The sequence below is a fragment of the Pteropus vampyrus genome, unplaced genomic scaffold, assembly GCF_000151845.1.
Source record: "Pteropus vampyrus isolate Shadow unplaced genomic scaffold, Pvam_2.0 Scaffold349, whole genome shotgun sequence".
Classification (NCBI taxonomy): Eukaryota; Metazoa; Chordata; class Mammalia; order Chiroptera; family Pteropodidae; genus Pteropus; species Pteropus vampyrus.
The window spans coordinates 539,230-559,268 of NW_011889130.1; the positions used below are offsets into that span (position 1 = coordinate 539,230).

A 20,039-nucleotide genomic window follows, 5' to 3' on the forward strand; every position below is an offset into this window, starting at 1 on the left:
AGTAGTTGTTATTATATAGTTTCTCTGATTACAATGCATTTAGGTTGGAAATGAAAAATGGAAATGTAAAATATATATATGTAAAATATATATATATATAAATGTTAATATATATATATATATATATATATGGTGATTCAAAACCACACACAAAAGAATGAAAACAAGGGAATAAAGATTACACTATTCTTAGAAAATATGGTTATCTATAAAGAAAACTAACAGCTAAGATAATTCTGAAGATGGAAACAAGACTCATCAGACTTATCAGACGTGATGAGTGTTAGGATGCTGCAGTAATTAATACAGCCTCAGTTTGTCAAAAGGATGAGCAAAAGAACAGTGAGATGCAACAGTGAGCTCAGGAGCTTTCAAAATATGAAATTCTGGATAATGATAATTATGTTCTCACCATAATTTTTCTACCAAACAATTATAAAATGTCAAAGTTGACCCACTATTTCTCCCTTGTAGCTTTCTCAACAACTCAAAGTAGTCAAAACTATTATACCTTAAAAATATCTACTGAGAAAGATGAACAGAAAGAATAATTTCTAGAGCATTAGGAACTAAAACAAAAAGGAGATGAATTTGGAAGTCCTCTTACTGAATGTTTAAAACTTATGAGAAATTATCATGTCTAGATATGCAATGTTTACAAATTTGGGGGGGAAATAGAGAAGCCAGAAGAAAAACTGAGATATTACTGTAAATTAGGCAGTTTTGAATGAACCTGGTGACAATAGCAGTTAATAATATCTTACATAAAGTGTGGGCAGTTGAGAATGGCTGGTACTAATAAAGAACTTTTAAATAAGAATTCTTTAAAATTCTCTCAGATTCAGGAAAATACTTTGCAAAAAACAAAATGAAAAAGACTCAATTATTATATCTGTCTCTGTATGCACTATTAGTGTTAAAAAAAGAATTAAAGTGTAGATTTTCACTGCATTAAAACTGTAGTTTTTAAATTTTTAAATTGTTCTTTAAAATTCAAGAATCTTCAATTTACTAATACACTTACATTTTTCCTTTACGATATTCTATCAAAATAGCAATCACAATAATTAAAATACTTATTTGTAATGTTTACCAATACTTAACACCAGGAATTAATTTTGTGCACTATCCTCACATTTGTAACGAAATTAATTTCCAAGCTGTCTTGCCATAATTCAGTGGCACCTTCTGGATTGTGACCACTATTCCCAACAGATACAGGTGTTATGTCTTTGGGGTGATCTGCCTGTGTACCTCCATCAGCAGGAATCACAGGGGCTTAATCAGATAAAGTCATGTTGTTTTATTTAGTCTGATTTTTGGAAGCAACCTGATTCAAAAAAAATGTTTCTTAACTTTCAGGATATGTAATTCACATTTTTCATACCTTACCATATGCACTGCCAGTCACTTTGTTAAAATTTTTAAAAATAAAAATCTTAATAATTTAAAATTTTCTACCTTAAAAAAAGATTTTAATGCCTAAACAGAATTGTGATGGTTAACTATCAAGTTATGTAGACTTTTTTGCAGCGAAGTTATTAGGTTGAACCATAAAAAATTGCTGACTTTTTGGCCTACAGAAGAGGCAAATTCAAATACTTCAGTTTGTATATACAGGAGTAGTAATTGTAATTGTTAGGAATTAAAACTGACTAGGTTCTATACAATTGTAATTGTTAGGAATTAAAACTGACTAGGTTCTATACAAGAACAGGGCATCAGAATAATAAATCAGACAAACTATTATTTGTCCATAAATCAAAAGTACATTTGTAATTGAAGTGTACAAAAAAAAAAAAAAAACCTATTAACAACTTATCAGGTGTAGAAAAATCTCCTTTGTCCAAAGAGGATGTTGGGGTATAGCCAGCTAACCATCCAGGTCTTCGGGCTCCTAGTCCAGTTCTTGTTGTATTACTCTTCCAAAATATTCATTTACATGATGTTATTGTTATTATTTATAATATCCACTAGGTTTCCTGGAGGTATTGATGGTGGTTTTTATGTCCACATCCCCAACACATAGGCGGGGACTGGCAATTGGAAAATGTGCAATAAGCATTAGTCAAATGAATGGATGGTGACAATCTTTGACCAAGCACTTCCGCATGCATTATCCCACTTATTAGTTCTAAGAATGTGTTGTATCATACCTTCATCTTGGTTTCTAATCGACATTCTGCTTTGTCTTCGTTTTTAAATTCATGGTATCAACAAGGAAATGCTTAAAAACCACAATAGAAATTTCTGAAACTTTAGTAAAAAAAAAAAAAAATCTGAGAATTGAAAACCTAACTCTTGTTAGTCAGGTGGGTTTTTCTGAAGGAAGATTGCTCTTGCATGTGCAAGTTTTGCATTTAAGTATTACACGGTGGCTAAAATTGAAAGAGCAGTGAACTGCTTAGTCACGTTGAAAATGTAATCTTATGTCTGCGCCCATAACCAGACTTTGGACCTACCAGCTTTCTTCTCTGTAGTTATGTAGATGCTTCTGGTCTTCAGACGACCTCATTAAATACATTACTATGACTGTTAAGTGTTCAGAGGAGCCTATTACTTAGATATTCACAAATTTAGATTAATATCTCTTGAACTGCAATAAAAGACAATTACTTCTCTGTACATCATTCAGAGGAAGATGAAGATAGCTGTATTTGTTTTCTAGGACCAGCGACACAGTAGTCCTTTCCTGTAAGGAGCACCTGCCAGTCACTCGGGTTGTGATGACAGATGCAGGCCAACCACATTCAGAAGCAGCCTATACACTGGGGCCTCTGCTCTGCCGGGGGGACAGTAAGTAGTGGCAAGAGGAAGCACCTTGAGCCCTGATAATACATGTCAATGTTTCATGAGAAATTTAGCTGTATGAGTTCACAGGAACTCCGTCTCTCCTGATAATCCATATTTCATGAGGGATGTATTAATTTATGTGTATATTGTAATTGTAATTGAGGAAAATTATATTACCTCTGGATTATGTGTCTCTTCTATAGTATTTAATTAGACTACTGCTGTGAAGACTCATGGAATCGTCTGAAATATGTTGCTTGGTCAGCAAATATTTAATATTGTTCTACTAAGTATAAGGCACTTTGCTGAATGCTAAGATGTCTAAAATTGGTAAGATAATGATAAAATGAGAAGACAGGACCTATCAGATGAACTTGTTTGTTAAGGCCTTCTGGTAGTTCTGCGTGTTTACATAGGAAATCTCAACACTCCTAACTCCACTTACCCCTTCATCTACATCTGGATTGCTTTTACATCCTTCACTCCCCAAAACCAACTAAAATAAAATTCATGCACGCATTTTTAATTTTCCTCCTTCTAGTCTCTCTTGAACACACTCTATTCAGGCCTTCTACTCCATTACTTCCCAGAAATTGCTTTTTCCAGGTCACCAGTGACACCTCAATGTCTCTAAATCCAATTATTGTTCCCAGTTGTCATCTGAATTGGACTGTCAGCTACTTTAGCCTTCTCTCATGATTTACTCTTCTTTGATTCACTTTCCTTACTTGGAGGCCAGCATACCACAAAATGCTGTTTTTCCTCCTTCCCTCCTCCTCCCCTGTCTTCCTTTATCTCTCCAGTGGGATAATGTTAGGGTGCCCCAAAGCTCTATTCTGGTCCTCTCTCCTCTCTGCTCTCCACTGGTGATCTTTTCCCATCAGTCTCATGGTTTTAAATATCATATTGATGTCAGTGACCCCATGCCTTTGCTTCAGGCCCAGTTTCCCTGAACTTCAGAACCTGCATCCAACTGACTATTCTGTACTTTTACTTGTATTTCAACCATACAAAAAATGAGAAAAGAAAAATAAAATGCTTTCACAACAACCTTCCTCAACTCGGTTCGTGGCAAGTCCATTATTTCACTTGCTCCTTAGACTGAACACATCACAGTCACTAATATCTTCTCTTTTCCTCTCATAACCCACATCTAATTCACCAGCAAATCTCATTACTTATAATTTCAAAAATGGATCCAGAATCTACCTCCATTACCACCTGTGTTTAGATTGTTGCTGTGGCCCCATAACTGGCCTGCCTGCTTCTGCCTCTGCCTGCTAAGCCCATACATTATACAACAGCCAAAGAGAACAAAGTCAGACCACGTCAGTCCTCTGCCCCAAATTCTCCTGTGTCATTAATATCAGAGGAGAGGCCAGAGTGCAGCATCACCCAGGCCGTGGTGGCCATGCTTTCCTTTAAGCTGGGCAGGACTGCAGTGGGGCCTATGGAGCTACAACTCTCCTTAGGCACCACAGGAGGTGTTGCCATGTGAGGAAAACCTGGCATTTCTGAACCTTACTTCTAAAGTAAGAGTTTTCTATTTCAGATAATAAAATATCGAGATGTAGAGTGTCTAAATGTAGAGGCATGTTAACATGCCTTGTCTGATGACAGTATGAAGAATTGTTTTTCTCACTCATGATATAAAATGCAGGCCACAGTTCTGTTTCTGGATTAGATGAAGTAAACATACCCCTTCCCATCTCTCCCATTGATTCACCGGACAGAATTCATGAGGTAGTTATCTTAGGACTCTGGAAAACAAATAGTAGCAGGAAAAGGAAACCAGAATTCACCATTTACTTTTTCCTCCAGCATCTCAGCCAACCTAGATATGGGCACTGGGTCACAGACAGAGAAAGCTCTAGGAGCAGCCCTCTAGTCCTGGCTGGAGGAGGAAACAGGGAACTCTTAACTCTCAGGGAGTACAGGAATCATATCTCCCTCTCCTTTTCTCTGTTTTCTGAGGGCCCAGTTCCCAGGCAGTCCCTTGACAGTAATGGTCAAAGTTGACTCAGGAGCCTGCAAAAGTCAAAACTCCAAAGGAAGGGACCTTCTGCTCTGAATAGGGCAGCCGTGATTCCAAGACAGTGGGAAAACTCATGTAAATGCTACTTTTTTTTTCTTTCTCTGTTCACCCATCACTTGACAGTGAACATGGATCAGTTGCAGAAGTGCATAGGAGAGTGCAATAGAACAGTTTTCTGGTTGAAAAGTGAGTACCAGGGAACCAGAAAGTACCTAGAAGTGTACAGAGGGGCAATTATTCAGGAAAGCAGAGCCATAAGTTGTTTATGAAGTCCTGAGTTCACCTCAGAGCTACACACACATAGATCTTATCCTAATTATAGACCAAAGAAGTTGGAAACTGAGCTAAGAGGCTACCACCCAGGACCCAGACTTGCCACTGGATGGTGCATGAGTGAGGCAGATCTGAATAGTACTGCAAATGAAAACTGGCCTGCCATTAGAATCATGGCCCACAGAAGGCAGGTTATAATGTGTTGCCAGATCCTAACCAAAATGACTGCATAAAAGAAGGAAAGAAAAAAATAAATAAATAAAGGAAGAAAGAAAGAAAGAGAAAAAATAGAAAAGAAAAATATCAACATGCTTCATAAAAGAAGGAAAGAAAAAAATAAATAAATAAAGGAAGAAAGAAAGAAAGAGAAAAAAATAGAAAAGAAAAATATCAACATGCTTCATAGAATTTAAACAAAACCTAGAGTTTATTAACATAATATCTAGGAAGTAATTGAAAATTGCTTAGCAGAAAAATCTAAACTTACATAGGAAAAAATAGCCAACAGATACCAATGCCAATATAACAGAAGTTAGAATTATCTGATAAAGACTTTAAGAAACTGTTCACAAAAACTCTAACAAGTAATCGTACGCTTTTGAAACAAATATAAAAGAGAACATTTCAGCAAAGAAATAGGATATATAAAGAAGAGCTAAATGGAAACTTTAGAACTAAAAAGTATAGTAACTGAAATAAAAAATGCATTAGATTGGTTAAATAGCAAATTTAAGATGAAAGAGTCAATGATCTTGAAGATATATAAAATATCCAATCTGAACAAAAGAGAAAAAAGATTGACAAAAGTGAACAGGGTCTCAGGGACCCATGAGTCAATAATAAAAGACCTAGCATTTATGTTAACACAGGAAAATGTAGAGCTGAAAAAATACTTGATAAAAATAATCGCTGAAAATTTTCCAAGTTTGGCAGAAGGCAGACAAAAAGTTTTATGAAACTGAAACAGTATAAACTCGAAGAAATTCACATCCAGACACATCATAATCAACTTCTGTAAACTAAAGATAATGAGAAAAATTTTGAAAACTGCCAGAGAATATGATGCATTATCTATAGAGAAACACCAATTCAAATGACAGTGAATTTCTCATCAGAAATATACAGGCCAGAGGAAGTGGCCAAACATTTCTCAAGTGCTGAAAGTAAAGAATTGTCAGTCCAGTATTCCATAGTCAGCAAAAATATCTTTCAGATATGAAGATCACATAAAGAAATTCTCAGGCAAAGGAAAATTAAAAGCATTCATTGCCAGAAGACATGCTTTAAAAGAATTTCTAAAGGAAGTTTTCAGATAGAAGGGAAATTATATCAGAAGGAAATTTGGGGCATCAGGAATAAAAAATCAGCATTAGAAATGGTAAATATCTGAGTAAATATAATAGACCATTCTCCTATTATTTTAAATAAATTTGAGTGTTGTAAGGAAAAATACAACGTTATATCACAGTGGTTTTACTGTATGTAGATGTAATACATGTGGCCGCAACAACAACACAAAGGGAACTGACTAAGGACAAAATTTTTGGTGAGGTTTTTACATACCACTTGAAATGATTAGGATATAGATTCTAAGAAGATTGTAAAAAGATAAGTATATATATTGTAATCCCTAGAACAACCAATAAAGAAACTACTACAGACAAATAAAAATAGAATACTAAAAAATGTTTAAATAAAAGGAGTCAGAAAAGAGGAAACAGAAGAACAAAAACTAGAACAAACAGGAAAAAAATAATAAAACAATAGATTTAAATCTAACATATCGATATTAGTATTTTAATTAAATGGTCTAAACAAACCAATTAAAAGATAAATTGTTATGACTCAACTATATGCTGTCTACAATGCTGTCTTGCATTAACCTATTGTAGAAAGAAAATCATCAAGGATATAGAAAACCTGATTGTCACCACAAACCAACTGAATCTAATTGACATTTATAGAACACTCTACCAACAGTAGAATACTGGCAGCAGGGCCCAGTCAACAGGGCAGAAAGCAGAGAAGCAGATGGCAGAGAAACAACAGTTGATTTTTACCAGCCACTGTTACAAAACCGATGCAGAGCCACAACCCCCAACCCCCAACCCAGAGGGTCACTCCCATTCCCCCCGAGACCCATCACTGCGGAGCCCCAGGGGAATCTGAGTGAACGCTACTGAAACTTTTGCTACCACTGACAAGGACTGAAATTGAGGATAGCGAGCATGATTTAATATCTACAAGAAAATAAAGGCTTGGGTGGTAATCACACAATAAAATATATAGATGTCAAATTATAATGTACACCAGAAAATTATATAATTTTATTAACTAATGCTACCCCAATAAACTTAATAAAAAATAAAAATAAAATAAAAAGGAAAATAAGGCATTATATAAAGGCATTATTAAGGCTTTATATAAAGCAGGGATCCAAGAGGCTTAGATGCCATCTACTGGAAACAAAAAGAAAAGCTACTTCTTTGCAGCAGGCTAAAGAGAGACCTTTATATAATAAATCTTCTTTCTGGAAAAAAAAGCAGAACATATTTCGATTAATTCCCAGGCAGAGAAATAGTCCGTTAAACACCATGAACAACCAAGATGACAAAGCATCTCAGAAAGAAAGAGAAAAATCTCCAGAAAATAAGACATAGAAAAATGTGACTTAAATGACACTGAATTCAGGATGGTACTTCAGAAAACAACTCAGTGAGTTCCAAAATGAGTCATATTAACAATTTCAGGAATTGAAAAAAAACAACTAGATGATCAGAGCAAGGAGATTGAAACCCTCAAAAAAGGACCAAGGACCAAATAAAAATTCTGGAGATTAAAAAAAAAAAAAAAAAAAAAACACTGAAAGAGATGAAAAATGAAATAGCAAGCTTGGAAAATAGAGTCGATCAAATGGAGGAAAGGATCAGTGATATCAAAGACAGAAATCTAGAAATCAATCAGAAGGAAGAAGAGAGAAACCAAAGAATGAAAAATAATGAAAGAGAAATACAAGAACTAGCTGATACCATCAGGGGAGGAAACATAAGAATAATGGGCATTATCGAAGGCGAGAAAAAGAAGCAGGGACTAAAAAGCATTTTCAGAAAAATAGTGGACGAGAATTTCCCAAATCTAAGGAATGAGCTGGAGCTTGGAATTCAAGAAGTCAGCAGAACACCCATTTACCTCAACCCAAAAAGGCCTTCACCAAGACACATTGTAATAAAATTATAAAAAATCAATGACAAAGACAGAATTCTCAGGGCAGCCAGGGAGAAGAAAAGAGTAACTTATAAAAGAAAACCCATTACATTATCCTCGGACTTCTCAGCGCTGACCTTATGAGCCAGAAAAGAATGGAATCAAATATATAAACTATTAAGTGAAAGGACCTACCAGCCTAGGATAGTGTATCCAGCTAAGCTCTCCTTTAGATATGAAGGAGAAATTAAGGTCTTTCCAGACACACAAAATTGAGGGAATTCCCCACTATGAGGCCTGCACTACAAGAAATACTGAAAGGGGTCAGCTCACTTAAAACAAAATAACAACAACATAATTAGGAGTAAAGTGACTATCAGGAAAATAGAAGCATAAGAGTGCAACCCTTATTAAGAACAGGGCATTCTAGCTTAAACAATAAGAAGAGAATTGCTATAACAAAATAGTAATGAACGTTCAAGATACATAGGGAAAATTGAGATAACGATGACTGAACTGAAAAGGGGAGGATTCAAAGATCCAAATTTGCAAATGGGAATGGAGATAAGTCACATGCAGAAAAAATAGATGACTGTGTATACATATAACTATCTTTTACATATTCATCAAAGTAACCACACACCAAAGATTCAGAACTGAAGTATATAACATAAAACAAGAAGAACCAGAGGCAAAATCCACAAAAGCCAACCGAAATAAAGAAAACAGAAACACAAGGACAAGGAAGCAATGGAAACACTGAGCTACCAGAAAGCAAAAGATAAAATGGCTACAAGAAGAACTCATATTTCAATAATCACCCTAAATGTAAATGGACTGAACCTACCAATAAGAGTTGCAGAATGCATCAAAAAACAAAACCTAACCATATGCTGCCTTCAGATCTCAACTCCAAAGACAAACATAGACTCAAAGTGAAAAGGTGGAAAATGCTATTTCAATCAAATGGCATTCAGTGAAAAGCGTGAGTAGCGGTACTAATATCAGACAAAATAGACTTCAAAATAAAAAAGGTAAGGAAAGATACTGAGGGACACTACATAATGATAAAGGGAATCATACATCAAGAAGACACAACACTTATTAATATTTATGCTCCCCATCAGGGAACCCCAATATATGTAAAGCAATTACTAACAGAACTAAAGGATGAAACAGAACAAAACACTATCACTATCCATATCACTGTCAGATGTGGACAGATCATCCAAACAAAAAATCAATAAGGAAATAACATCCTTAAATGACACATTAGACCAACTGGACATAATTGACATTTACAGAGCCTTCCATCCCCAAACAACTGTTTATACATTCTTCTCTAGTACACATGGAATATTCTCAAGAATTGACCACATACTGGGACACAGAGATAGCCTCGACAAATATAAGAGGGTTGAAATCATTCCAACCATATTCTCTGATCATAATGCTTTGAAACTGAGATCAACTGCAAAAAGAAATCAGAAAGAACCACAAATACATGGAGATGAAACAACATGCTACTGAAGAATAACTGAATCAGAGAAGAAACAAAAAGAGAGATCAAGAAATACATAAAAATGAATGATAATGATAGTACAACATATCAAAACTTTTGGGACACAGCAAAAGCAGTCATAGGAGGACAGTTCATATCAATTACAGGCCTATCTCCAAAAAACAAGAATGAACCCAAATAAACAACCTAACACTTCATCTTAAAAAACTAGAAAAGGAAGAACAAATGAAGCCTAAAGTCAGCAGATGGAAAGAATAATCAAAATTAAAGCAGAAACGAATGAAATTGAAAAAAAATAGAAAAATAAATGCAACAAACAGCTGATTCTTTGCGAAGGTTAATAAAATTGACAAACCCCTGGCTAGACTCACTAAAGAAAAAAGAGAAAGAACACAAACAAAATCAGGGATGAAAGAGGGAAATTACAACTGACATCGCAGAAATACAAAGCATCATACAAGAATACTATGGAAAAGTATAAAAAAATAAATTTAATAACCTAGGAGAAATGGACCTGTACTTCAAAAAATTCAATCTTCCTAGACTGAATCAAGAAGATCTGGAAAATCTAAATAGACTGATCAGCAGTATCGAAATTTAAACAATCATCAAAAACCTACCAAAAAGTAAAAGTCCAGGACCAGATGGCTTCATCAGTGAATTCTACCAAACATTCAAAGATTTCATACCTCTTCTCCTCAAACTCTTCCAAAAAATCGAAGAGGAGGCAATACTTCCCAACTCATTTTATGAGGCCAATATTACTCTGATATCAAAACTTGGTAAAGATATCACAAAAAAGAAAACTGCAGACCAGTATCTCTCATGAACACAGATGCAAAAATTCTAAATAAGATACTAGCAAACCAAAAACAGCAACATATTAAAAAGATTATACACCACGATCAAGTGGGCTTCATCCCAGAGGCACACAGATGGTTCAACATACAGGAATTTATTAATGTGATACACCACATAAACAAAGTAATAAATAAGAATCATATGATCATTTCAATAGATGCAGAAAAAGCCTTCAACAAGATAAAGCATCCATTTATGGTCAAAACACTTAACAAAATTGATATAGAAGGGAAGTATCTTAACATAATAAAGGCCATCTGTGACAAACCATCAGCCAACATTATACATAATGGTGAAAAACTAAAAATATTCCTTCTAAGATCAGGAACAAGGCAAGGCTGTTTACTATCTCCACTGTTATTTAATATAACATTGGAGGTCCTAGCGAGTGCAATCAGACAAGAGAAAGATATAAAAGGCATCCAAATAGGAAACGAAGAAGTCAAATTGTCACTATTTGCAGATGACAATTCTCTATATAGAAAACCTTAAAGACTCCACAAGAACACCACTAGAAACAATAAGAGAATACAGTAAAGTTTCTGGGCACAAAAACAACAATCAAAAATCCAAAGTGTTCCTATGCTCTAATAATGAAGTGTCAGAAAAAGAAGTGGAAATAAGAATTCCTTTTGAAATTGCAATGAAAAGAATAAAATACCTAGAAATAAATTTAATGAAACATCCGAAGGACCTATACAATGAAAACTATAAAACCATATTAAAAGAAATCGAAGAAGATACAAAGAAATGGAAAGATATTCCATGTTCTTGGATGGAAGAATCAACACAGTTAAAAGGACCTTATTTTATTATTTAACGCATTATACAGATTTAATGCAATCTCCATCAAAATCCCATCAGCATTTTTAAAGAAATAGAACAAAAAATTATCAGATTTGTATGAAAGCACAAAGGACACTGAATTGCCAAAGCCATCCTGAGAAAAAAGAACGAAGCTGGAGGCATTACTCTGCCTGACTTCAAATTATACTACAAAGCGACAGTCATCAAAACGGCATAGTATTGGCAGAAAAAGAGATACAGGAAACATTGGAGCAGAATTGAGAGTCCAGAAGTAAACCAATATTTATATGGGCAAATAATTTTCTACAAAGATGCCAAAAACATATGGTAGAGAAAGGAAAGCCTCTTCAATAAATGGTGCTGGGAAAACTGGAAAGTCACCTACAAAAGATTAAACTAGACTGTTGTCTATCACCACACACCAAAATTAACTCAAAATGGATTAAGTACCTGAAATATAAGACCTGAAACAATAAAATGCATAAAAAAAAAACCATAGGAACTGAATTCAAGAACCGTGAACTTAAAGAGGATTTTATAAATTTGACCTCAAAAGAAAAGGAAGTAAAAGCTAAAATAAATGAATGGGACTACATTAAACTAAAAAGCTTCTGCTCAGCAAAAGAAATCATCAACAAGCTAAAGAGACAGTCATCCACAAGGGAATATATATTTGCAAGCTACACTTCCGATAAGGGCCTAATATCCAAAATACACAAAGAATTCATACAACTCAATAACAATAAGAAAGCAAACAATCCAATCAAAAAATGGGCAGAGGACCTGAACAGACACTTCTCCCTAGAGGACATACAAATGGCCAACAAATATATGAAAAGATGCTCAACATCGCTAGCTATTAAAGAAATCCAAATCAAAGCCACAATAAGATACCATCTCATACCTATTAGAATAGCTATAATCACCAGGACAAGTAATAACAAATGCTGGAGAAGACATGACAAAAAAGGAACCCTCATACACTGCTGGTGGGACTGCAAGTTGGTACAGCCACTATGGAAAACAGTATGGAGGTTCCTCAAAAAACTAAGAATTGATCTACCATATGATCCGGCAATCCCTCTACTTGTTATTTACCCCAAAGACTTGAAAACTCATATCCGAAAAGATATTTGCACACCAACGTTCATAGCAGCATTATTCACAGTGGCCAGGATATGGAAGCAACCGAAGTGTCCTACAATAGATGATTGGCTAAAGCAGCGGTGCATATATACAATGGAATATTACTCAGCTGTAAGAAGAGGTAAAATACTGCCGTTTGCGACAACATGGATGGACCTTGAGATAATCATGCTAAGCAAAATAAGCCAAACTGGCAAAGTAGAAAATCACACGATATCACTTATATGTGGGATATAAATCTAAAAGCAACAAACGAATAGGACAGAGACTCATGGACATGGACTATAGACTAGTGTTTACCAGAGGGTAGAGAGTGGGAGAGGAGGGGGGAGATAGATGGGGTAAAGGGGGTCAAATATATGGTAGCTGAATGAAACTGAACTTTGGGTAGTAAACACACAATAGAATATACAGATGTTAAATTATAATGTACACCTGAAGATTATGTAATTGTGTTAACCAATGTTACCCCAATAAACTTATTTTAAGTATAAATAAATAAATAACTCCCCCAACAAAAAGTTAGTGAGAAAGTCTCAAACACTTAGAATTAAAACCAAACTATGAAATAATACATGAATCAAAGTCTCAACATACTATAAAATACACTGAACTGAATAAAAATGAAAATATAACATATCAAAATTGATGGGATTCAGTTATAGCAGTGGTTAGAGGAATATTTATAGCATTGGATGTTTATATTATGAAAAAAGAAAATCTCAATTCAATAATTTAAGCTTTCATCAAAAGAATGTAGAAAAAAAGAGAGAAATAAACCTAAAGCAAACAATAGAAAGGAAATAATAAAGATTAGAATAGAAATCAATTAAATTAAAAGCAGAACACAATAGAGATCTAAAAAAAAAAAAATTCTTTTTAAAAAATCAATAAAATAATAAACCTCTAGCAAAATTTTCAAAAAGACAGAAGATAAAAATTACCAATATGAGAAATGAAATTTGAAATGTCACTACGGACCCCACAGAAATCAGCAGTTTAATTAGGGTATACTACAAACGACTTTCTACACATAAATTCTACAGCATAGATGAAATAGGCCACTTCCTTGATAACCACTAGATATGAAAATTCACTCAAAATGAAACAGACAATTGGACTAGACTTAAAAGTATTAATGGAATAGAATTTGTAACTAAAAATCTTCTTAAAAAAAAATCCAGACTGTGATGGTTTTACTGGTGAATTCTACAAAAGAAGAAATGATACAATATCTACATAATCTCTTCCAAAAAATAGAAGAGGAAATTCTTTCCAACATTTTATGAGGCCAGTATGCCCTGATACTCAAATGAGACAAAGGTACAAAAAAATAACTACAGATAATGTCATCACAGAGATGCAAAAATCCTCAACAAAACATTAGTATATAATTGAGGAATATTTAAAAGAGTCACTAATTGGAGTTTATCACAGGATACAGGGCTGTTTCAGTATTTGAAAATCAATCAGTGTAATCAACCATATTAATAGTCTAATAAAAAATTGTCACATGCTTTTTCTGCATTGATTGATATGAAAATGATAATTTGAATTATTATGATAACAAGTTTAACACAATTAATTTGTCATAATAGCATGCACAATAAAAATTCTTAGCAAACTAGGAATAAAAGGGAAATTCCTCTGCCTAATAAAGAGTATCTATACAAAACAACTAGCAACATTATTATTGGTGAAAAACTGAATGCTTTCCCCCTAAAATTGGGAACAAGATAAAGATGTTCAATCTCCCCACTACTATTCACGACTTTATCATACTGGTCATCCTAGCCACTGCAATGATATAAGAAAGGAAAGGAGTACAGACAGATTGGAAAGCAAGAAATAAAACCCTATTCCCAGATATATGTATGATTTTCTACATAGAAAATCTCAATAAATCTACCAAAAAAAAAAAAAAAACCTACTGGATCTAATAAGTGAGCTCAATAAGGCTGCAAGATACAAGGTCAACACAGACAAATTAATTATATATGCTAGCAATGTACAAGTGGAAACCAAAATTAATAAGACAATATCATTTTTAAAAGTACAAAAATATAATACTTAGGTATACATCTAACAAAAATGTGTAAGATCTATGAACTAAAAACTACTAAACACTGAAGAAAAGAAATCAAAAAGTCTAAGTAAATGGAGAGATATACTGTGTTTATAGATTAGAAGACTCAACATAAGATGTCAGTTGAACAGACACTTCACTGAATAGGATATAAGAATAGTAAATAAGCACATGAAAAGATATTCAACATCATCAGCTTATAAGAAAGACAAATTAAAACCACCATGAGCTCCCATCTCACATCAATTTGAATTGCTTAAAAAAAAAAAAAAAATACTAACAAAACTAAGTGCTGATGAAGATTTGAGTCAACTGTATCACTTATACATTGTTGATGGAAATTGAAAATGGTACAGCCACTCTGGAAAACTGTTTAGCAGTTTCTTATAAGGTTAATTATCTACTTACTATATGACCCAGGAATTGTCCTCAGTACTTACCCTAAAGAAATGGATACCTACGTTCACACATAAACCTTTACGCAAATGTTTATAGCAGCTCTATTTGTAATTGACCAAATCTGAAAACTACCCTATGTTCTTAAATGTGGAGAAATAAACTGTGGCACATCCACAGGAAGGAATACTACAAAGTAGTAAAATGAAACAGATATCAACATGCAACAACTTGAGTGAAACTCAGAGGTTTTATGTTGAGAAAGGAAGCCATTCTCAAAAGGTTACATACTGCATGACTCCATTTATATGATATTTGGAAAAGTCAAACCTATTTGGACAGAGACTAGATCATGGTTACCAGGGCTTAAGGTGTGGGGAGGGTGTGATTATAAGGGAATAGGAGGAGGGAGTGTTTGGGGTGTTGGAACTGTCCTTTATCCTGATTTTGGTGATGGTTATACAAATCCGTGCATGTACTAAAATTCATATAACTGTATATCCCCAAAAAGTCAATTTTATTCTATGATAACTTAAAAAGTAACATTATTAAAAAAAAAAAAAATAAGACTATTTTCTAAGTGATTAACCCACCACTGAATTGCAGCCATGTCCAGAATCTTAATCCTCAAAATAATCACTCACTATTCATGTCATGGATACATGTTCAGAAAAAAAAGAAAAGAAAAGAAAAAAGACTTACATAGATAATGAATGTATTTAGTGAGAAAAAATATACTAGGAATATAAAATGTAATTGTTATTTGTTTTGTTTCATTGTTATTTTCACTGTCATTTTTTTTTTTTTTTTTGTAAACAGATTCATTTTGGAATTCAGCTTCCTTCTATACTGAGACTTCATACCTTCATTTTCCTACGTTCCAAGGAGAGCTTAGCGGTGACGTGTCTTTTTTTTTTAAGACAACAGCTTCTTCTGGGGTGTTCGTAGAAAACCTGGGGATCACAGACTTCATCAGGCTAGAGCTGCGCGGTGAGTCACCCACTCTAGACAAAGCCACCAGGCGCTCAGCAGTCACCCGTTTAGTAACCTACTTCCTCGTATATCACCATGCTTCCTTTGTCAGTTATATTTCTTTATTAAATACTAACATTTTATGATTTCAAATAACTGTTTTTAAGAGAGAGTAAAACAATGATTCAGGGAACACACAACAGTCTATAATTTTGTGCTGCTTTAACTCTATATGTATTCAGGACATTAAACCAAACTAGTTAAATAACTGCTTACTAAATTACAAAATTATTTGACATAATTGACTAGTCACATTATTTATTCGTGTTTACAAAGCCCAGTTCCTTACTATCAAAAATTCACTTAGTGCTTTTAAACCACCTTTAAATAAACTCATTTATGTGTATGAAGCCAGATAACATGTTAGTTTTTATTCTGTAGGTAAGTGTATCTCTGCTACTTAGGGCTTAGCAAGATCAATAATAAATTCTGAGAAAGAATATGTTAAAATCAGCTTTGTTTTTCTTCTTCAAGGATACGGATTTACTTTGCCCTCCTAGCCAACTCAGAGTGACATATGCATCACTGTTATGGTCTGTTTTCATAAGGAATGAGTCATGATGCTTTTCTCATGTCTACTCAAGACTAAATTTTCTCCCCTGTGAATTAATTTGAACAACTCTTATATTTCCAGATTCTGCAGAAGTGACCTTTTCCTTTGATGTGGGGAACGGGCCTTGTGAGGTCACGGTGCAGTCTCTTACTCCCTTTAATGACAATCGGTGGCACCACGTGCGGGCAGAGAGGAACATTAAAGAGGCATCACTTCAAGTGGATCAGCTCCCTAGCAAGACCCAGCCTGCCCCTACTGATGGGCATATTCGCTTACAGCTCAACAGCCAGCTCTTTGTAGGTGAGTGCTGTTGGCCTATAACCAAGCTGTAGAGTGTAAAGATGGACCAAGAGAAAATCATAACTATAAAAGCAGTGATAATAGCAAGTGCAAACAACTACAACTATTGGCACCATGTATCAAGAGCTCATTTAATATTTAGTATTTCTTTTCCTAGATTATTGTACCCAATTTACAGATAAAATAATGGAGGCTCAAAGAGATCAGTGACTTGACCACAGAAACCCAACTAGAAGAGAAATTCAATCTTGTGTTAACAGACTGCCAGGCTTGCACTCAATATCGCTAGTGATTTGTTTGTTTCAGTTACTTTTTATCAATATTATTTACAAACCAATTAGCAATTTTTTGTCATTTTTCCCATTTCACTTCTCAGTGCAGTTGAAAAAACTGCCTTGTAATTGGGTCCGAATTTTCCAGTGTCCCCTCAAAAACATACTCTAGGAGATCAGGTCAGCAGAGGCAGCCTCCTGTGTCTGTGCATAGCAAAACTCTCACCAGCCCGGAGCCTGGCTCCTCTTGGTCCAGCCCCATCTCTGCTGCTCTCTCATTGCAAATGCCATGTTCAGAATTGGGGCTGACTCTTTATTCTTGCCGTCCATTCTTCAAAGATTAAAGCTCTGGGTAATGGAAATCTTCCCTTTAAGGTACTTGCTTATTTTTTATTGTTTGTTTTTCCCAAAGGGAGAAGCAAATTTTGGTAGATTTTGGACAACTCTATTCTAATCTTGGAAACTAAGATTAATGAAGTAGCTCTCATTTGGTCATTTCTCATATATTTTAAAGTAAATAAGGACACTGTCCAATTAAAAACTGACATAAATCACAAATTAAGACAGTTTGCTTTGCCTGAGGATATCTACAGCACCCATAAAACTCAGCTTCAAGCACGGTTAATTCTTACTGAGTCAAGTCTTCACTTAAAGTCATCGAACTGCAGATCGAATAAAAATTATTTTATTGTCTGATACATTATCCCGAGGATTAATTACTATAATTTCTAGGCACAAAGTTCTCATGAAAATATATCTAGAATTAGCATTCCCTCCAGGATAATGTTTCTAAAGCCTGAAGAGCTAGATGAAAATTCAGATTTGGAGTACTATCCCAGGCCCACTGACTCAGAGTCCTTGGGGATAAGCCCCAAATCTGTTTTTAACTTGTACTCTAGATGACTCTTGTACTTCTATATTTGAGATTACGCTCACATGAGACACAATAGAAATAGTGAGAAGTACGTATTATTCAATTAATGTCACATCACCTGACCTCAGAGCCGACAGGATGGAGTTAGGAAGCCCTGAGGTCCTAGATTTTGGTTTCAATCCTTTTGCCTTTCTTTTTCTTTGCTCCCTCCTCAATTCCTTTTTACAGCTTCATTCTTGAGAGCTATTCTAAGAATTTGTATTATCTATATTGTAAATATACATAATACAATTTTATATTGCAAAGACTTTCAATTATGTAACCCATATCATACACACCATTATTTTTGGATTTAAACTTTAAAAAGGATTGATATTCTTTATTTCATTCTTTATAAAGGTATGAATGTAAAAACTGTAAAAATCTTTCTAAATATAACGAAATATTTTTAGAATAAATATTTACAAAGTTCAACTTAAGAAATATTTTGTTAATGTTTATTCAAGGCCGTTTGATGATTCTTTAACATTTGATCACAGCCTATATTTTCAAAATTCTATTTATTCATAAAATTTTCAACAGATTACTTTTTTGATATTTTCTGTATGGCCTCCATTTGGCGTGGAGAGGAAATTCCAAGTAAGAGACCAGGAACGCATTTGTATTTGTGTTTCCCTTGTAGGTGGAACGGCAACCAGACAGAGAGGCTTCCTGGGATGCATTCGGGCCCTGAAACTGAACGGGCTGGCCCTGGATCTGGAAGAAAGAGCCACGGTGACACCAGGAGTGGAGCCTGGGTGCCCAGGACACTGCAGCAGCTATGGACACTTGTGTCTCAATGGAGGGAGCTGTAGAGAAAAACGCAGAGGCATTGCTTGCGACTGTGCCTTCTCTGCCTACGACGGGCCATTCTGCGAGAATGGTGAGTGTTAGTGAGCAGCCTGTACATGCAAAGGAAAGGAGACTTGAAGACTATGAAGATCGATTCGGTAAAGAAAGGATAAGGTGATTCTCCATGATCAGCTAAAAGAGAATCGTTTGTCTCAATCCCTCTTTCTAACTTAGGAGGAGGTATGGTTCTATTCTTGAGAAGTCAGTGACTACTTCTGTCAGATATAAAGTCAGTCTTCTCTGCATTTCTCAGAGGACCTCAGCACAATGAATACCCTGAGGAGAGCAATACTTTTAACTATACATTTACACTGGACGTTTCATTTTATGTAAATGGAGTGGCAATAATAAAATATTGTTGCTCAGTCCTGGGTTATGGAAGTATGGGGGGATTATTTATATTTTTATTCACACTTTTTTTCATCTTAAAATTTGTAAATAAAAAAAGCAAAGCATGGCATGTTTTCTCTCTTGAGATATTTAAGGATTAGAGGTATTCTTTAAATATACATACAGCAAGTACACTTGTACTTACATACTGCTAACGTAACAAAAATGGGTGTCATTCCAGAAATTTCTGCATATTTTAGAAGTGGCTCATCAGTTATCTACAATTTTCAAGAACTTTCCAATTACACTTTCAGTAAGAACTCCAGCTCCTTTGCAGTTTTACTTCATGAGGATCTGACACTGACCGGAGAAATAGCCACAGTGAGCTTCCGGACCACAAAGACTCCCAGCTTATTGCTCTACGTGAGTTCATTTCAGGAGGAGTACCTGTCCATCATCCTTGCCCCCAATGGTGAGTGTCCTTACTGTAAGAACAAGAAGACTGAATTCAAAAGGTAGGACCATAATGTCATTTGCTAAACTACAAATAAGGAAACACAAGGGCATGTCCTGTAGCTCTCCTGTTAATCGGGTAGGTTTATTTTTCATTATAACCCCAAATTTTACCTCTAAAGCTAATGTTTCAATGATTCAATTAAGATGC

General features: G+C 34.7%; 1 protein-coding gene across 1 annotated transcript in view; it reads left to right on the forward strand.

Annotated features, from left to right (window-relative positions):
• The window catches only part of LOC105304696 (contactin-associated protein-like 3), a 196,805-nt gene that overhangs the window by 159,903 nt on the left and 16,863 nt on the right, over positions 1 to 20,039 (forward strand). The window contains exons 14-18 of the mRNA XM_023522576.1: positions 2,669 to 2,796; positions 15,943 to 16,113; positions 16,790 to 17,008; positions 18,837 to 19,076; positions 19,617 to 19,847. Of these exons, the coding sequence (XP_023378344.1) occupies positions 2,669 to 2,796; positions 15,943 to 16,113; positions 16,790 to 17,008; positions 18,837 to 19,076; positions 19,617 to 19,847 (989 nt within the window). The remainder of the gene's footprint in view (positions 1 to 2,668; positions 2,797 to 15,942; positions 16,114 to 16,789; positions 17,009 to 18,836; positions 19,077 to 19,616; positions 19,848 to 20,039) is intronic.